Source organism: Mastacembelus armatus, chromosome 14 (assembly GCF_900324485.2).
Source record: "Mastacembelus armatus chromosome 14, fMasArm1.2, whole genome shotgun sequence".
Taxonomy (NCBI): Eukaryota; Metazoa; Chordata; class Actinopteri; order Synbranchiformes; family Mastacembelidae; genus Mastacembelus; species Mastacembelus armatus.
The window spans coordinates 4084113-4104227 of NC_046646.1; the positions used below are offsets into that span (position 1 = coordinate 4084113).

The 20115-nt window shown below is 38.5% G+C and overlaps 1 protein-coding gene across 3 annotated transcripts; it reads right to left on the reverse strand.

The window, feature by feature from the left end:
* Nucleotides 1-1466: 1466 nt before the first annotated feature.
* LOC113142847 (RAC-beta serine/threonine-protein kinase-like) lies at nucleotides 1467-19926 on the reverse strand. Of its 3 annotated transcripts, none has more exons than XM_026328161.1 (14): nucleotides 19802-19926; nucleotides 17242-17398; nucleotides 16244-16369; nucleotides 15976-16087; nucleotides 15647-15797; nucleotides 14076-14207; nucleotides 10809-10874; nucleotides 10489-10557; nucleotides 9345-9467; nucleotides 8455-8583; nucleotides 5775-5989; nucleotides 5607-5694; nucleotides 3885-3987; nucleotides 1467-3750 (listed from the first exon to the last, which is right to left on the reverse strand). In XM_026328161.1, the coding sequence occupies exons 2-14, from the start codon at nucleotides 17285-17287 to the stop codon at nucleotides 3671-3673; spliced, it is 1440 nt and encodes a 479-aa protein (XP_026183946.1). In that variant the 5' UTR covers nucleotides 17288-17398; nucleotides 19802-19926; the 3' UTR covers nucleotides 1467-3670. The 3 variants fall into 3 exon arrangements, with proteins under 3 accessions (XP_026183946.1, XP_026183945.1, XP_026183947.1); XM_026328160.1 differs by having other exon boundaries at nucleotides 17242-17401; nucleotides 19802-19924; XM_026328162.1 differs by lacking the exon at nucleotides 1467-3750 and having other exon boundaries at nucleotides 3877-3987; nucleotides 17242-17401; nucleotides 19802-19924.
* Nucleotides 19927-20115: the final 189 nt, after the last annotated feature.

A 20115-nucleotide genomic window follows, 5' to 3' on the forward strand; every position in this document is an offset into this window, starting at 1 on the left:
ACGCTGCAAAAGAGAAACGCTCTGCAAAAGAGAAACGCTCTGCAAAAGAGAAACGCTCTGCAAAAGAGAAACGCCGCAAAAGAGAAACGCGCCGCAAAAGAGAAACGCGCTGCAAAAGAGAAACGCCGCAAAAGAGAAACGCGCTGCAAAAGAGAGAACACAACGGAAGTGCGCCAGGCCGATAGGGGGACCCCGAACTGAGGGGTGCTATGAACAAAGAACTTTTACAGAGGCGAGAGAGACACATGTAGTGATATAAGTCACGTCTCATTTTGGAGGCTGCGTAATGATGCAGGTTATAGTGTTGAATTGCAACAGAATGAGCGACCTCTGATGATTGTTCTCATGTGCTAATATGTGCTAACAATGTTCTGTTACATTTGTTTACTTGATCAAAATGTCATACAACGTTGGGAGACTAACCCTTTTGCAGCGCGTTTCTCTTTTGCAGCGTTTCTCTTTTGCAGCACGTTTGCCCTTGACGGCCACCGTACAAAATAAAGTAAAACATCCAGGTCATTTTTACAGCCTGAACATAAAGCATGGAGTAGGTTATATGACATGGGCAATTTTCACCATCCTGTAATCGAGTATCCAGTTCTCCTTATTCTATCCATGATTGGACACAATTTTTATTCAAGTGGGTGGGAACTATTTTGAGTCCGGCATCCATATACACTGTAATACATCCACTATAAGCGTACCCGAGCCTCCCAGTGCTGTGCCGCATTACCACAGGACGTGAACGCCGATTTAACATGTGAGGTAGGCCGGTGGAGGCGTGGTCGCTCCCCGACAGCGCATGTTCGTTGACCACGTGTCTGGACCTGAGCATACAGTGGCATCGCCGACGACAAGCATAGGACAGTTACTTGGTAACATAACACTTCAATGCTTTCATCCCCTGAACATGAGAGCTTACACGCTTACACGTCCTGTGTGTGAGCATTTATGAACCTACTTATATTCAGTATCACTCAAAAGTTGGGACACACTTTCTCATATTAAGACATTAAAAGCCAGAGGTAAGACAGTGCTTCAAAGCTGCAGCCATTTTAGTCTGCTTAGCCCAAGCCAGATAATTTCGTCCTCTTCAGATACAATAATATGATCACTGATCATACAACTTGAATAAAATACTTTGTGTGCATGCTTCACAGTAAGTTTACAAAGATATCTTGGGATATATACACTAAATTTGTTGTGGTTGTGGCTGGATTACAATAACAGCATAAACTATTAGCAAAACGTGTCAGGCAAACACCCAATTTATCAGCTCTGCTTTTGTGATCGGAGATTGGCATTTGTCTCATGCTCTCATAACAAAAATTAGTCTGAGTGTGCAGATGGGAATTAAAATCCTTAAAAAGTTGATATGATTTGTTCTTGCTTGATGCTGATATTAGTATTAGCAAGTGGAGAAACAATCTTTTACAGTGCAAAAAGAAAAGACAGACACAAAGCTGTAGTAAGACAGCTAAAAAGATGTATTGGATCACAGTTTTTGAGAATTACATTCATAAATGCATAGAAATGTATTGAATGTAACTGAAAAACACATACATTTCTTTAAAGTTATGAATTTCCTTAATTCAAGATCATCTGTGAAGTAGGTTCAGGGTAGAAGAAGGATGAGGGAAGACAGTAAGTTGACAAGTCAACCCAGAAAAAGAAGAGACAGAAACAAAAATAACAAAAACTATTTTAACAGCATTTGCCAGATAATAACATTTTATTCAACAGCATATGTGGTAGAAGGCCTAGTGAGCAATGGGAAGTAGAGTAGGCTTTCTGCACCAGCTCTTCATTTACTGAGTGACTCAATAGTGTAGCACCTATACAGTTTTGGGTGTACACTCATGTACAGCGTAACACCCAGTATTGCAAATCTAATGGTGCACCCCTCCTTATTACCATTTTATGTTGTTAGTAACAGAGAGAAGGACTGAAACTAATAAAAAATTACATCCTTGCAAGTCCACATTGCAACATAAAATGTCACAACAGACCATGCTCTGAACATGCACAGCTAGCTTTCCAGCAAACAAAATATCCAAACAGTTCTTGAGGCAACAGCAAGCCCGAAAAGCAAAAGCACTGACTAGAACATGGCAAGAACAGTAGGATTTACACAAAGATGACAGATACTAAGTGGCCCAGAGGACTAAAACTGTCAGCCACAACTTCAGACTTAGAACAAAACCTCCAGTAAGTAAAGTACAGGATGGTGAGGTACAATCTGAGAAATTACTACTACTACTACTACTACTACTAGAAAAGCTAGAGGCATTTAACATATATGTGAGAAAGCTGGAAATATTAGAGAATAAGCTTTCAATGGCAAGAAAGGATGGCATTCCAAACATTAACATATTCTCTAAAAGTCCGACAATATCAGTTGGTTATCCTTTTTTTCAGGTTTTCTAAAGTGGTGTTAATATACCACCTAAAATTTGTTGAAATTAAGAAATCTCAAGCTAGCCAAATATCTATATGAATCAGCAATCCGTTTGAGGAAGCCTTCAACAGCATTAAATTCTGACCAGACATTCAATACTAATTTTTGGTATCTAACAGTTTTTGGTAATTGGTGTAACAGGCACAATGTGTTAAGCACCGTCACCTATCCAGGGTACCTTCAGCAACATTGTGAACTTGGGCAAGCTGAAAAAAGCAAGATATGCTTTAAATCACTAAATGCGAATTGAGCCTCTAAAATGACGTTTGCTGTATTTTGCTGATTAAGGAAGCTAAAAAAAATGTGCCAGAATTAAAAAGTGTTGCATAAATAACATGTATCTTGTGTACAAAGTATACCCATTTTCCATTATTTGCTGTGCCACACTTAACAGATCTGTTAACAAAGATCACATTCGGAGGTGAGAGCAAACTAATGTACAAGTGATTTGTTTTTATTGTACAGTTTAAAAAGGACAGCCTTTCTCCAAAACTTTTCTCCATGAAGACTAATAATGTGTCAATTCATCTGTTGCTCCTGATGTATATCAGGAAAGCGTAGTGTGCGTATAAAGACACACACAAAACCTCATGCTCTCACAGGCACACTTTGACTAAACTGATGACGTTCATCTTGAATCTGATGCCATATTTTCAAACAAACAAACAAAAAAAAAAAAAAAAAAAAAAAAAAGAAAAAAAAACACAAAACAAAACAAAATCACACCAAACAAACTGCCACTCTTCTTTCTCCCTCATATACTTATCACCAGTGATAACAGCTAGTTGGTGAAGAAGAGCACTTGGAAACGTCATGAAGGAACTGTATGGCTTCTCATAAGACAATAATAAGGAGAGCATTAAAAATGGCTGGTGATTTACAGTCCAAAAAAGCAGCAGTTGTTTATAGGCCATCCGAAGGTGCTACAGACAGAGTCCTGATTGTGTTGCTGAGCTGTGCTGATGCCTATGTGAGGTACTGAGGTCCAGTTTGATACAGTACAGCCAGTGTGGCCAGGCTTTGTCTGTAGTGTGGATGACGGGGGGAAGGGTTCTATAGAACAATATGGCCAACAGTCGAGGCACTTAAATCCTGCTAGGTCCAAAACCTCATTAAAGATTGAGGTTCTGGTCACTTTATAGCTTTAAGGGATGTGGCCAAAGGTGTTCATGCCTCACGTTTGTGTGTGTGTGTGAGTGTGGTAGAGTGCTATCACTCTCTTATGCTAGCAGAATAAGAGAACTGGGGGAAATGTGCTTGCTGGCTGGGGTCCTCGCAGTCTAGGGTGTTATCTGTAAGAACACAGCAGATGTTAGCTGCCACATTTCCACTGAGAAACCAGACCTTTATTATGGACAGTACTGCATCAGGCTGAATCAGTGCACTGACACTGCCCAGGCCTGACAATTCTACAGAAGCTACTTACACTTGTCTGGAGGGGTGAGCGTGATGGTCTGCGCAGTGAACTCTTCATCAAAGTACCGGGTGTCTGTCTCTGATGTCACTTGTGGTCTGAAAAGTGGAGTGAGCTGAGGCAGGAAGAAGAAAAGATGTCATTCAACTGGAAACATCCTGGATTTAGAAAAGGGTATGTGAGGCAAGCTGCACTGGGAGAAAATCAATGCAATATCATCATTCACAAACAGTGAAATATCTTCCATTAATATAAGCTTGGGTTTACTATATTGTCAATGTTACGATTACTGCAGTTTATAATGGACAAGCTCTATCACTCTTGAATAATGTATGTGGTTAGAACAGGGATCTCCAACTCCTGCTCTCGAACACTACTGTCCTGCAGGATTTCCAACTATCTCTGTTCTTCCAGTTTCTGATTGGCTGAACACACCTGATTCAGGTAATCAGCAGCGGGTAGGGCAAAGATATCTGGAAAACAAGCAGGACAGAAGTGCTCGAGGACCAGGATTGGAGACCCCTGGTTTAGAGTATGCTGGGTGCTAAGCCTTTGGAATGCAGGATACTCAGGTAGTTATCATTCACATGTAAACATAGTTAAAACAAGCTCTCTTTGTTGCAGTTAGAAATTATAAGAGATCTGCTCAGTAGATTTACTTTGTTCAGGCTTTCATAAAGCACAAAATATGGTCATCATCACTTGCCACAAAATAATACTTATTCAGTGGTGGATAGAAATTGAAAAAACATGTTTAGTGCATTCAAAGGAAATTGACATTTAGAATACAACCATGTCTGTAGGGCTGCCACTTATGATTATTTTTCTAATGATTAATATAACAACTATCTAAGTGATTAGTTGGCCAATCTGAATAAATATTTTTTTCTTCAAGAAATTCATCTGACCATTTAAGACATTTTTATTTTATAATGCAGTACTGGTAATTCCGAGGCTACAGGAAGTATAAAATGAGGTTTTCTTTTTATTCACAGACACAATACACTTTATAATGCTGCACCAAACAAAATGTAAACAAAGGCTTCCAGGTTTAAAACAGCAACTCCAACATGATAAAGAATAAACAACAAAGAAAGAGTGTTTATTACTTAAATAAATGTTTTAGAAATCCAAAACAAATTCAATCATAATTCAACGCACATTAAATGACAACAGTGGTAATTCATCCAGAATAGCTCCTGTTTGTTTTCTGAAACTGTAGCATTGCACTGTTGCCCAGAGCTAATCAATGACAAGAGCCAATGACAACTGCTATGAGCATGCAGTGATTTAGAAGGAAACTTTGTTTTAAAGAATTGACTCTTTTATAAAGAAATTATGGATAACACATCCAAGAAACAAAGCACTAATAAAAATCATGTGTCGAAAAATATTGATGCTGACACATTTTTTATAAATGTCACCGAACAAATCAATGCAGCCTTATGAAGTCTGACATATAATACGTAATATAATATAGTCTAAATTTTAGAGATGAATTTCATTGGTTATGTTTTTCTTTACTCTCTATTACCAGCAGCACGTTAGACAAGTCTGACAGGATAATTCCAAATGTAGGCATTTTAGCTACACACTATTAAAGGTGATTGTGAGAGTTTTTAAACCTTGGCTAACACATCTATGCACTCTGCTAGGACATGTATTGTGTTCTCTGAATAAAAAGAAAACCTTTTTTTTTTTACTTCCTGGAACCCTAAGAATTACCAGTCTTACCTTCTTCTGAACCACATCCTGCCAGTTGATGGTGAAGAAAAATTTGTGACTCATTACTTCTTTGGCATCATTAGGACCCCCACCTAACCTGTCAGTTTGAAGATTGTGAAAGAATTACATAGGTATGTCCATAATAATTAAATACAGGGAATCAGTCCAGCCAAATACCTCTGTTTGGGGTCCTTCTTGAGCAGTCCAGCCAGAAGGGACCTAGCCTCAGGTGACAAGTTCCTGGGGAAGCGGATCTCCTCCATAAGGATGAGCTCAAACAGACGCTCATGGTCCTGGTTGTAGAAAGGCAGTCGGCCACACATCATCTCATACATAACTACACCCAGACCCCACCAGTCCACTGCCCGGCCATAGTCATTATCTTCTAGGACCTGAGGAAAAGCAGATGTTTGCCTCCTTAGAATTTCTCAAGAATGGCAATAAAAAAGTGAGTAAAAGAATTAGTAGTTATTTTTGATGCAGTTTTGAATGATCACGTCCTGTGATCAAGCATGCAATGTCCAGCAACAGGAACCTTATGTAGAAAGCAGAGATTGGTCTTAAGTGCGGCAAAATTCCAAGAATGAAGCAGTTTTTTTTAACCTTAAGGATGGATACTAAAGATAAGATTCGTAATGTAGCAAACCAAAGGCAGGAGAATATGGTCATATGGAATATGGGCCTGAATGAGGCAGAAGTGATATCCTCTGGTAATTTATGACTATGAAACTCCAGGGATGGTACAAGTACTGCAATGTCAAGATTCCCCTTTTGACAAAGAGCAGGCCAACGGCCCTCACAAAGCGAACCCCTCTTAACGAACAGACTCCCCCTGCTCACCTCCTGCCATAAATACCTTAAGACTATTCCCTTTTCAGACAAGACCTGAAACCTATACAATGACTTATGAACTGGTCTTCATATCCTGTCCTTATTCCTGCTTTGGTTGATAAACATGTAACAAGTGTGAGCAGACCTACAGAGCATCATTGTCAGACTATGATGTGATATAGAAGCTGTGCTACTGTTTATGTTATTCCCGCCTGTAGTAAATCTCTATATAACTATGAAGTTTTATTGATTTTCATTCATGTTGTGCTGAACTGTTGTTCTGACTGACTCTGATTAGTTTCTAAGTTTGTCATGTGTTTAAACTTTGCTGGGTGGAAAAAGAAACTGTTGTTTCCATCTTAGAAAAACTTAAAACTTACAACACAAAGAATAGGGTAATCTCTTGATTCACAGAGATTAGTGAGACTGCCCATTGCAGTCAGGAGACTGAACCAAATATGGAGCACTTCCTGGACCAATCACATTGTGTTATGCAGAATGAAGGACAAATCAGATGGATTTCCCACCCAGCGCGGCAAGACACAAAAACACATTACACAGACACGCAACCGAACTGAGAAAAAGAACAGAGAAAAGAACAAGAACTGAACCAGAATTGGAACTTGAAGCAGACTTGAGAATGAACTCTTGGAACTGAACTCTGAAGAAAACAGAAATGGAAAAAGTTCCAGACAGATTCAGAGAAAGTTAAGAGATGTCCAGACTCTCAAGATCCTCTTGCTTTGAGGAGAAAGACTCTCAGAAAGAGAGCTAGAGGAGAACCATGACATAGAGATTGTTTTACTGCCCCAGCAGAGGAGAAACAAAGACATTCTCCCTGCGTATGGTGGTCCTCCAGCTGACCATCTCACATCAACCAACTCCATGAGACGACCCTGCAGCAGCCAGACGGAGAGCAAGAAAGCCGATGAACGGACTAAGGCCCGAAGCCCAAGACTCCGGGGAACGCCTACTTTCTCCTACTCCCACCGGCAGACTGCAGTTGGACCAGCCCACAGACGAATGGACCGAGCCTCAATAAACCCGAGGACAAGCAAGTGACCTGTGGCTGTACTGGTTGTCTCACACTAATCTCAGTTGGTCTCCATAATTACTAGAGCTTCTTCCTAAACTGTGTTTAGACCACAGAACATAAATTAATTTCAAGATTTCTTTTCCACCACTGCAAACAACTTGCTGTTAGACTGTTATGTTTTATTTGTTAATTCAGCTAGTTTCTCAAATAAATTCTCCCTCCATTTCCCCCTGTGTAAATAGCTGAATAATCCTTAAAAAGACAACTGTACAGTCTGGTATCATTAATGTTGTTTCACACAGTAAATACATCACTGAATCGGGAGAACTCTCCCTCAGATTGTAGACTGATATCTTGTATTAGTCACTGACTGGTTGATCCACCAAAAAAGGATCTGGTGCCCCAAATTATTAAGATGGATTATGATATTCATAATTCACAAATTAGACATAATAAACCTTCACGTTCAATACACGTATATATTTAAATTCACTACAATATGATAAGATATGATATGATAAGATAAGGTAAGATAACATAAGAAAAGCTTTCCGAAGGGGAATTCAGACAAGAAGAAACCTTTGTAACTAGACATAAACCTACCCAATATAAAGCTGGGATATTGCATTTTAATGTAGTATTTATTATTTTACTTCAAATTGAAAGTGCTGAAGCAAAGTGAAGCACAAAAATCGAAATAATTATAGTCTAGACTGCAGTACTTGCAAGGAGCGTTAACAGAAGGTTTGAAAATAACTCTGAAGTCCTACATAGGCACTGCTCAACACCTCAGCTGTCCACTTTTTTAATTGCATCACACATACATGTAAAAAAAGAAAATATCAAATCATATGTCACAAATAACACATATGTAAATATGTAGGTGATTATTCATATTTGCAGCACATTTACTTAAACATGAGGGCAGTAGACTGTGATAGTCAATACCAGTTTGCATGTGGTGTCACCCAGTCAGTTTCAGTGCCTTACCTCGGGTGCTAGATATTCTGGAGTTCCACAGAAGGTTTTCATTGTGGCTTCTGGAGTAATACCCTCCTTACAAAGGCCAAAATCAGTGATTTTGATGTGGCCATCTTTGTCCAGCATCAGATTCTCCAGCTAAAACCGTAAAATAATATACACAGCCAAGTTTCATTATCATGGTTATTATGACAACTTACTGAACTCTTTTAAGCCTAAAAAGTAAGAAATTTTTATCTACCCCTCAGCTAACTACAAACCTGTGTACTAGTCATAGTCACAGTTATATACATACTGTAAGTACATTTTTTTTTTACTAAAGTGAAATGGTTGAATTCATTTTAAATACAACATATATCTTTTAGAGACAAACCATGGCTTTTACACTGTTACATTTGGATGCATTCATAGCACTACACAAAATATTGACACTTTGGACAATTTGGACATTTTCACTTAGGGGTGTACTCACTTTTGTTGCCAGCGGTTTAGACATTAATGGCTGTGTGTTGAGTTATTTTGAGGGGACAGCAAATTTACACTGTTATACAAGCTGTACAGCCAACTACTACTTTACATTGTAGCAAAGTGTCATTTCTTCAGTGTTGTCACATGAAAAGATATGATAAACTATTTACAAAAACGTGAGGGGGTGTACTCACTTCTGTGAGATACTGTGTATATATATATATATATATATATATATATATATATATCTATATATATATATATATATATATCTCTCTTGTGGCCGACAAAGATGTTATCAGGTCATGCTGTCATAAATCTTCAAGGCCCCACGACGAGATCACGCTCCAACCCTTACCTGGTCGCATATTATATCCTATGTTGCTTTCCATCCTCTCTAGAGATATCATGTATTTGAGAAGAGTAATCACCTTCAGATCACGGTAAACAACATCACGTGAATGCAGGTACTCAAGTGCTGACACAATTTCAGCACCATAAAAGCGTGCCCGGTCTTCTGTGAACACTCGCTCCCGTGACAGATGAAAGAAGAGCTGAAAGAGAATAAATCAAATGGAGTCAAAAAACCTACCCATTAGAATTTATGTGTTTGAGTGTGCACAGCAAGCTGCTGACTCCAAGTGACATTAGTGTACATCTATGTACACTCCCCTCCAAAAGTAGTGGAACAGTAGGCCAATTCCTTTTTTTGCTGTACATTGAAAACATTTGGGTTTGACATTAAAAGATGAGTAGAGACAAGAGATGACCATTTTAGCTTTTATTTCCAGGTATTTATATTTGAATCTGATACTAAACTTAGAACCTTTTGTTTGAACCCACCCATTTTTCATGTGAGTAAAAGTATTGGCACATTTGACCGACAAGAGTGTTTTGTTTCCCACGTGTGTCCTATTATATTGACTATTCAAACAATAAATTGTGCTGAATGTCTACGTTCAGTTTCAGATTTGGGTTTTGAAGCAATTGTGAATATGGAAAATCAATCAGAGCCATTGCCCAAAGATTGGCCATAGAGTCAGTACAACCATTTGGAATGTCCTGAAGAAGAAAGTAACCACTGGTGCACTAAGTAACAGACTTAGGAAAGACCAAGGAAAACAGCAGCAGTTGATAACAGAAACACTGCAAGAACTGTAAAGAAAGACCCTAAAACAACTGTTAGTGACATCATCAGCAACAACCTCCAGAGGGCGGGAGTGAAGGTATCACAATCAACTGTTTGCAGAAGATTTGATGAACAAAATGGCTACACCAGAAGATGCAAACCACTCATCAGCAACCACTCTCAGAAGTTTAAAGAAACATTTTGTCTGACAATTTAAATAAAGATGCAACCAAACTGATAATGACCCAAAACACACTGCCAAAACAACAAATGAGTTCATCAGATGTAAATACCTGTAAATGAAAGCTGAAATTTCTTGTCTCATATTCATCTTTTGATGTGAAACCCAAATGTTTTCAGTCTACGGCAAAAATAAAGAAATTGGCCTCACTGTTCCAATACTTTTGGAGGGGAGCGTAAATGTGATATATTATGTGGAATCTCACCTCGCCTCCGTTGGCATATTCCATTACAAAACAGAGCCGATCATGGGTTTGAAAGGCATATTTCAGTGTCTGCAGAAATAAAATGACCACATTAAAAGATGACAGTTGTAAAGTAACTGGGAAGGGAACTGTAGCACAGCTAAATGACAATGAAGGCAAAAAACATGCCGAAGGGACTCAGCACCCAAGGTTCAGTTTGACCTGGTGTAAGGAGTATCTGACATATGAAACAGAACATCTTAAGTGCATGGAAGCTGCTCTATGTGAGACAGTGTTGTTAAAAAAAAGTTTCTAATAAGAAGGTTATTTGTTGTGCTTACTGTTAGGAAGGGGTGTCGTGTGTTTTGTAACACTCTGCTCTCTGTAACTGTGTGGGCCACCTCATCCTGCCAACAAACACATTACAGTCAGAAACACTGAAACCATGTAAAACAAAATTTAAAACAGAGCAAGGCATCAACATGGTGACATTCTGTTTTCACATGATCTTTATTTTAATCTGAGGACAGCAAAGTGTTCTAATGTTCAAACAGCTAGGGTACAAGAATGTAACTGATATATAACATTTTATTCTGCCACCGTGTCTTTGAATCAGCAACCAGGGTAGAGCAACCAGAGCAGCGCTTAAATTCATTTGCATCTTAACTCCCCAGGAGTCATTGCAGGTGCACCAACCATCAGCAGGCATCTCTGACTGAGATGCAACAGCCAATTACACATGTAATAAGATATGGTAACTGTGCATAGCATGCTTTCAGACACAAGTCGAAGTCTTTCCATCATTGTTACACACATTGCAATATACTGATAAATGGTATAAGCATCTGCAGCAAAACACATCATTTACCTGATTTGCTGCCCATATGAACTGGCGGCTACGGCAGCTAAACATTAAGGCCATCAAACACTTTCCATTGGTGAACATCACTCTAACATTGCGAATACAAAATGCCTGAACATATGCTTCAGGTCCATCAAGGGTGCATATAAATCCTTTTACAGAGCCCCTCTTGGCACGCATTTATTTGGTTCCGCCTTACAAATCCGTCCTGAAGGAAACAAAGCCAGAGCACCGTTTGGTTCCGGTTTGGTCAACAAGTCTTATCCAGCATCTCCAGGACTATTTTCTTTGGACTGACTGGGAATTGTTTGAAAATGTCTGCTCTGATGTGGATGGCAATCATTGCATACATTAATTTTTGTGAGGACCTAATAATTCCGAGGAAATTAATTAATATTTATGATGAACCATGGGTGTCTACATCTCTGAAAAATATAATCAATCCGAGGGATCCGTTTTAACCATGGTGACACAATCCGGAGAAGGGAACTGCAGAAGCAAGTTAAGACAGAACTTAAACTTGCAAAAGTCAATTACAAAAATAAAGTGCAGATGAAGGCCTTTGAAAAAAATCATCAAGAATGAAATTCTCGATGCAACTCTAGAAAAACTGGGCCCACTCCATTTCGCTTATAGGGCAAATAGGGGTACAGAGGATGCTGTTGACACCCTCCTTCACACTGTCCAGAGTTATCTGGATGGTGTTAAGAACTTTGCACAACTGCTTTTTATTGATTTTTCCTCTGCTTTCCACTGTATCCAACCTCATATTGTAGCAGATCAACTCACTAGCACTTATAACATTGCTCCTGGTTTAATGAGTTGGCTTATCAATTTATTAACTGACAGGTCCCAGAAAGTGAAGGTTAACAGTATATCATCCAATGTGTTTTCATCTTCCACCGGTTCCCCCCAGGGCTGTGTCCTTTCACTGCTTGTATTTGTTTTATATAAAAATGAATGTCAAAGTCACTACCAGGGCAGGCACATTTTCAAGTTTGCAGATGAATCTGTAATACTGTCCCTGCTCAATGACAACGACACTGATCATGTCCCAGTACTGGACAATTTTACAAATTGGTGTAGTCGCTCCTTCCTGGGCATCAACGTGTCTAAGTCAAAGGAGATGATCACTGATTTTTGAAGAAAGCCTCTGAGTCCCTAACCTATATTCATGGCTGTTTTGGTGGTGCAGCAATGCAGCTACTTGGGGACAATAATTGATGATGAACCGACAGACTTGAGTTCCTTGACTGCTTTATATAAAGCCAGAGCTGTTAAAGAAAGCAGAGGCCATTTTATCAGACGGTAGTCACCCTCTGTTTGGAGAGTACAACCTGCTACCATCTGGTCGTAGGTACGCTCTGCCAAGATGTAGGACAAATAGATTTAAAACTTCTTTTGCCCCAGTCACAACTGCTTTGCTAAACAGTATGAGTTCTCGACAGCTCTGGCTTCTTGATGTTGTATGTGATGTTGAATGTATATGTATATGGTTATTGTAACATTGTGTTACCTATATACTTTGCGTGTTTTATACACCGCTGCCTGCAAAATAAATTGCCTCTCTGGGATAAAAAAGTTTAACTTGACTTACTTCTAAGTCATTCTTTGTCTGTATATCAAAATCCTACACAGGGTCAAACAGCCAAACTTTAAATCTTTCGGACTATGTAGGCTCATGCCAGCACAGTTGGTATTAAAAAGTATTTTTTCCGAGTGAATATGGGTAATTGTTAGGACATGGATGAAATGATCCTCCTGTACGTTATACACAAACCTGTTAAATGTTTTAATTAAACATTCATAAGCCAATGTGAGAATTCCATGTTAATGTTGTTATTGTATAATTAAAGCACTTGGTCACTTATACTGGTACACTAATCCACAGCATTTATTCTTCAGTTCACATGATAGCTGACCAAGTGCCATGGGCCATGCTCGGGCCATGCATTGTACAAGCCCAGTTCTGGAGACAACCTCTTTTTGTCCAAGTTGTCACTTGTAATGCATTACTTAATGATAATAAATCTGAGCTGTTCATTACTCCCATATACCCTGAATAATTCTGACACCAGTTGCGGCAGACATCTGATATTGCTGGATAAAACACTACGGGTCAGTTATACATTTGCACATACTATTTCCTGGAACATTTTGAGGAACACTGGCCATTTTGAACCTGTCTGCCTTTTGAAAATCATAATGACAACAGCAATTACTACAGTATTATACAACCACGTTCTTTATAAAGAAAAGTTTTCTAAGTGATCATTTATAGCTTTTAAAAATGGTGAGCATTTCAGGGGAATGTAAATTTATAAACAGAACTGTATGTACAAAAAGTGGCTACTTTGTGGGTCAAAATATAGATTCAAAATTATTCTATAATTTATTTTTTAGTTCACTTTCTGGTATTTGCATTGTGCATACAAAACATCAGTGATTTTTTATTTTTAATATTTGCTATTGAATCCCATCTGTGCATTGTAGTTAGTTAAGACAATGTTAAGGTAATTCAAACCACCTGTTTAAGGTTAGAGAAAGAATGTGGTAATGGGAAATAGTAAATGAAAATGTTAATTTTCACTGCACGGAAATTCTCCTGTACTGGAAATAATGCTGACAGCTCTCCACTGCCCGCTGAATGTCTGGAGGTGTCTTGTGCGATCAAACTGGTGAAGTGAGATGAGTGACTTCTTTCACAAAACTAATTGTGTCCACACACACTGTACTTATTACTCACCTTGGCTATTATGACCTCTTTGCGCAGTATTTTCATTGCATAATGTACTCCGGTTGACCTCTCCTTGACCAGAATCACCTTCCCAAATGTCCCCTTACCAAGCAGCTTCAGGTACTCAAAGTCACTCATTGTCTATAAACAGCAAGGCCACATGTGAGAATATGTTAGCAAAAGTGGGAGTGTAAAATTGTGTACTACAAAAAAAAAAAAAAAACATCTAAGGAAAAGACATCTCAAAATTAAACAAGCATTTTTAGCGAAGTCATCCTATATGTCTTGTTCAGGAATCCTCTTGTTAGGGCCCAACCACCGGAGGCACTATTATCATCATTATTATTTGCCAAAATGGGGCCATTTTTGAGCTGGTTCCCATGGGTGTAAACTCACGAAATTTACCGCACACATCTGTTACCACAGTGAGCAGTCATAAAGTCTAAGCCATGGGTGTGGCCCAGGGACTACGTGGCACCCCCTTATATCAGTGAGTCTTGTGGTTGGCATGTAGTTTCAGCTACACACACGCACACACACAAATCTTGGTAGGTCCGTCAAACTGCCGAGGATGAACATTTTTTGTAATTATATTGCTATAGCCACGCCCAACAAATGTGTTTGGGATTTTGTGTATTTTCACACACAACGGAATTTGACATACTTCTCTCACATCATTCATCAGATTTCCGTCAAATTTGGTATATGTGATGTCAACATATTACAGAGGTCGAATTGGAAGGATTATATTGATATGTTGTAATAAGACAAAATGGTGCTATGATGCATTTAGATATCTTGCCAAATAAAAAGGACATGTGTCATACATTCATCATGAATTGCTTGATAAGCATCAAATTTCACTGGTTATTGAGAATAATGACTATGATGATATACACATAAGCAACATGGTAGACCGATATAGCACCACTGTCTGGCAAGCTAGTAATGTGTGCTTATGTCAGTGAGTCTTGTGGTTGGCATGTAGATTCAGCTACATACACCAAACTTGATAGGTGTATGGAACTCCTCAGTACAGACATTTTTTGCATATACATTGCTATAGCCACACCCAACAGGAAGTGAGGTATTTGGGATTTTGTGTGTTTTCACACACAATGGAATTTAACTTTAACATACTTCTCTTACATCTTTCATGAGATTTGTGACAAATTTGGTATACATGATGTCAACATATTGCAGATGTCAAATTGCGAGTATTTTTTTTTGATATGTTGAAATATGGCGAAATAGCATTACAATGAATTTATACATTATACATACAAACAACTTCTACCAACCTTCTGGGTTACTTGAGCATATGTCCTAATATTATGACTTCACGGGTCGTGCTAACTCATAACCTCCAACGTACAGATTTAAACAAAATTGAGTCTAAAAAAAAATCTATAACAGAATAAAATAGCTACAGTTTCACGCTCCTTGCCTCCTTATCTGTGTTTTGAAATGGTCACTTAAAGAAGAAAATAAACATATTGCAGAAGTGTTTTTAATAGTCTTTCGGATCAGATCACACCAGACCATGATGCAGTTACGTCCCAAACAATAAATTTTCTTACCACTTTGTTGCGACTCTTAGACATAGCCACCTCCATCTCCTCCAGACTGCTTTCGCTGGGTGATCCAAATACATCCATTGGTTCTTCTTCCTCCTGTTCCCGCATCTTCAAACTATTTGCCACAGACTGAATTGCCCGAATCCACTCTTCTCTAAGAAGCAAAAATCCCAGCAATTGTCAGGCATTAAATCACTTACGCCTCAAACAATTACAGAGTAATTTACAGAGTCTATTACATATAGGCTCGTGAATGCTATTTAGTCATTACTGAAAATGTTTTTTGCTATAATTTGTCACATTTGGCAGCTTGCTTTATGTACTTTTCTTACCGTTCATCATTGCTGTCCACATGAAAGGTGCGTTCAATGACAGTGGTCCACTGCAGGCAACGAATGACAAATGTGTTGGGCCGGGGTCTTTCAGTCTTCATTAACTGGCATTCTGTGTATACACAAGGTGAATGTTTAGAGGAAGATTTAAAAACAGGGTTCAGAACTGTACGAAACTCAAAACATCCACCTGATAGTTTTTAAAAGTGCAATTGTTATCATGAAAAGGTCCTTGTTCAGGTTATGTTTTACTATCTGGAGGACTGACCTGCCACTGAGAAGTTGTTGAGTGGTGAAGTCTGGTCGTTTAGATCAGGCTTCTCTTTGTAGCCAATGAAGGAACCGTCACTCTTCAGAATGAAATACCTGGGCCTCCATGTTTTGATATATTCACCTGGGAGAAGAAGAATTCCAATCATTCATTCAATATAAAAATCATAGGTATTTTAAAATGAACTATCTGACTGTTACATAGAGTTAACTGCCGATGTTTAGCTACATGAGGCCAAGTATTTTCCATAATACTTGCAATACTGAGCTTTCTTTTACTGTAAACTATCAGTATGAGAATACCTTTCTGAACCTATGGACCTATGGATTCTTAGTGTGGTTTTCCAGCTGCAGTAGGGCTGATCAGCAGGCACTGCAGCAACAGCATGAAAAATCATCAGGACTACTCTCCTGGAGATCAGCACCATCTATACCACCCACTGCCTGAGACGAAACAACATCTTGCGCGATCGATACCATCCTGCGCATCACCTGCTCCACCTGATGCCCTCAGGTAGAAAGTAGAGGTCCAGACGCTCCAGAACCACTGGACTGGCTCACAGCATTTTTCCTCAGGCAGTGAGGCTAGTTAATGGACAGTCTCCCCCCACTATACCCCTATCCATTATCCTACACCACTATAATAACTGTGAACTGGACTTTGCATTGTTGCAGCAATGATAACACTCCACGTCTTTTTCTGACCCTTTACTTTTGTTATGCCCTTTGTATGCTGCGTACATTACTGATACTGTTCTAACAACTGTGCCTGCACTGACTACTATATTTATGGCATCAATTGTATGTTGTTTTGTGTGCTATTAATAACAGTAATATTTATTAGACAGCACTTTTGCACCACTTTTGTTACATTATTGCTATGCAGCTGCATGATACTCTATTAATGTTTCGTGTTTATTTATAACTGGTGTTATTATTACAATAACAATAAAGCACTGAATTGAACTGAACTGAATTGAACCTCATCCCTCTTACCTCTTTTGTGGAGCCAGCCCTCTCTGACTATATTAACTTCATTCATGGTGAGAGATGTGTTTCAGAGAGGGTCAGGAACAGGAGATCAAGAATAGGAACAGTGGATCTCTCTTGTCTTGTTCAAGACTTAGTCACAGTTAACCAATCCGAATGGCACCTGCTGAATGCAACAAGGAGTACAAAAAATAAATAAATAAAAATGAGGCTGTCATCAAATACTTCCATCCATCGAAACATTATCAGCTGCTTATCCTGCCAACCAGGGATCCCAGATGACATTTGGTGATAAGTGGGGAACACTGTGGACAGACTGCCAGTCTAATACATGTCTACATGGCTATATATTCATACCTATGGGCAATTTAGAGTCACTAATAAACCTAACACCAAATTCCATGTATTTGGACATTGGAAGGAAGCTGGACTGCCCAGAGAGAATCTGCACAGATATGAAGAAACTCCACACAGAACTGCCCCATGTCGAAGGAGACCTAAACCTGGAACCTTCTTGCTGTGAGCCAACAGTGCTAATCACCGTTTCACTGTTCCACCTTCATCACATAAACAGCACATCTATCAGAGCTGGTTACAGAGTGTAAATTCAGTTCACATTTCCACACCCACATTCCATAGTTTTACTTTCTTTAAGTCTGTTTATAATTGTAAATGGTAAACCATGAAAAATCTTTTCAAATTAAACACAAAACCAATTTAATAACATATGTACAAACTAAGATGTTGACAGAGATCATCTCATTTAAATGGCCCACAAGTGGGAACAATAAATAAACCCCTATAACTCAATTAAAACGTCACCCTATCTGCAGTCAGCACTCTTTATGTGCTCCAAGTTTAACGTTACCCAGTTTAGTACTTTTGTAGACTTTAACAATCTGCATCCTCTCTAAACAAGACACAGACATTCAACGTAATGCTGGCCATTATGACAGCACATAGGGTTGCAACCAAAATATGAATGTCTAAAAAATAAAAAATATAGTAGAACATGTCTGTAGTGTGTTTGGTGTGATTGGTCCAAATAGCAGCACAAAACACAAATATATAAAGTTAAAAACAACTCAGTTAAGCAAAAATCTTCAAAGTCATGGTGTGAGAATAATACAATAATCTATCTTGAGTAAATAATTGCAGCGATGAATGGATTATCAAGATATGCCCATGTTTCAAAAGGGATAAATGTCACAATGATCCCCACAGACTTAAAGTTCTTATATTCAATCACCAAATCCATCAGTATTAACATATACGTAATGGGTAATAATTTGTACATAAGAGGACGCAAATAGAAATTTCGATCAAGTACATCTAAAACGTCTTAAAAATTTTGGTTAGTAGCAGAAAATGTTATCTGATGGTGACAACTAGGTCAGTTGTGTGAACAAAAGCCTCAAGGTAGCTAGATAAATAATTTCTTGCTCTGCTGCTGTCAACTCATAAGGACGAATCATTTCACAACATACTAATGGGCTATTTATATACATAATTTAGTCGAATGAGATATAACTCACTTTGCAATAGCTATAATGCACATATCGTCTCGACATAAGCTACATAAAACCCATTGCTAAGCAGTTAACCTAAAAATATAACATTTAGTTAACTTTAATATCGGATCATATTCCTGAAGACTATTGCTTGCAAAGGACATCAGTGGCCATTTGGTTTTATGCATTCTATGCAAGACTGAGAAGGAAACAATACATAAAATTCCTGCTGCAGAACCCTTACGACAAATAAATAGTTAGAGCTAGTTAGTTAGCGAGAAGTCTTTACTTTTAACTTAACGTTACCCAGAGTTGCGTATGAACAGAATATCGAAGAAACTGGAGATATAACGTTAAATGGTGCATTTACAACAGCGTTAACACACAAAGAAAGTTAGAGATGAAGAAAAAAACAGCTATTAATTAAATATTCGGCCTAGCAATGCATTCACCTATCAAACTAACTTATAGCTAATCTCGTTGTTGTTTGCGGTTAGCTAGGCTGCCATTTAACGTAGTTAGCTGAGTGCAGTTAGCCAGCTGTATGCTACAAATAAATTCACTTTCAGCGAACCATTTATGGGATATTAACGTTGAGTGAGGAAGTGCAGGTCTGGTTAATTTAAATGCTCTATTCACCTTTGACAGTGTATCTTTATTTACTGTGCACCTGAACCACCAAAAATCTTCTAACGATTTCCAAATTCCAGATACATGTCATCTCAGTTCAAAGTAACTTTGCAATTTAAAGGTTAGTATCTCATATTAAGTTTGTTTTACGGCAAAAATACAAAATGTTCATACTTCTACGTGCGTTTACCACTATCATCATTACTAACAGCTTTTCGCATCTTAACTTAGAAATGTTTATTATACGAAACACTTACATTAGCGTTTATAACGATATGCGTTCTAGTAGGTTATTGATGTGGCCATAACAGTAGTGAACCACTTAAAGAAATACTACTGTTAGCAATTCATTACAGACCCCTCAACTATTTCTCGTAATTCGATACATTTCACACTTAATGATATGACAACAAAATGTAACACACATTTCATGGATTTTATCCCACGCTGCTCCCGTTTCAGTTCAGTTTTGACAGGCTATCCAGTGCAGGCCATCAACCCAGGAAAAACACCATGGACTTTCTTCTTCTTAGCTCTAGACAGATGACTGCTGCTCTCTGTGCGCACATCACCACCTGCAGGCTAGACGGCACAAATTCATTTTAAACGCTGCTGCTGTCACGCTAGTGTGGAGGTTTTATGGACTCTTTATTATTCAATTTGCATTTCATTTTATGGCAATTCAATATGCAATTTCAACATTCAATTTCAAAATGCATTTTGCATTTGAATTGCATGC

Coding starts and splice junctions, on each gene's coding strand:
- LOC113142847 (XM_026328161.1), bottom strand. CDS start 17,287: ATGAATGAAGTTAATATAGTCAGAGAGGGCTGGCTCCACAAAAGAG. Junction 14,208..15,646: donor CTAAGAGTCGCAACAAAGTG/GTAAGAAAATTT, acceptor TGCTGTTTATAG/ACAATGAGTGACTTTGAGTA. Junction 10,558..10,808: donor CACGACACCCCTTCCTAACA/GTAAGCACAACA, acceptor TTATTTCTGCAG/ACACTGAAATATGCCTTTCA.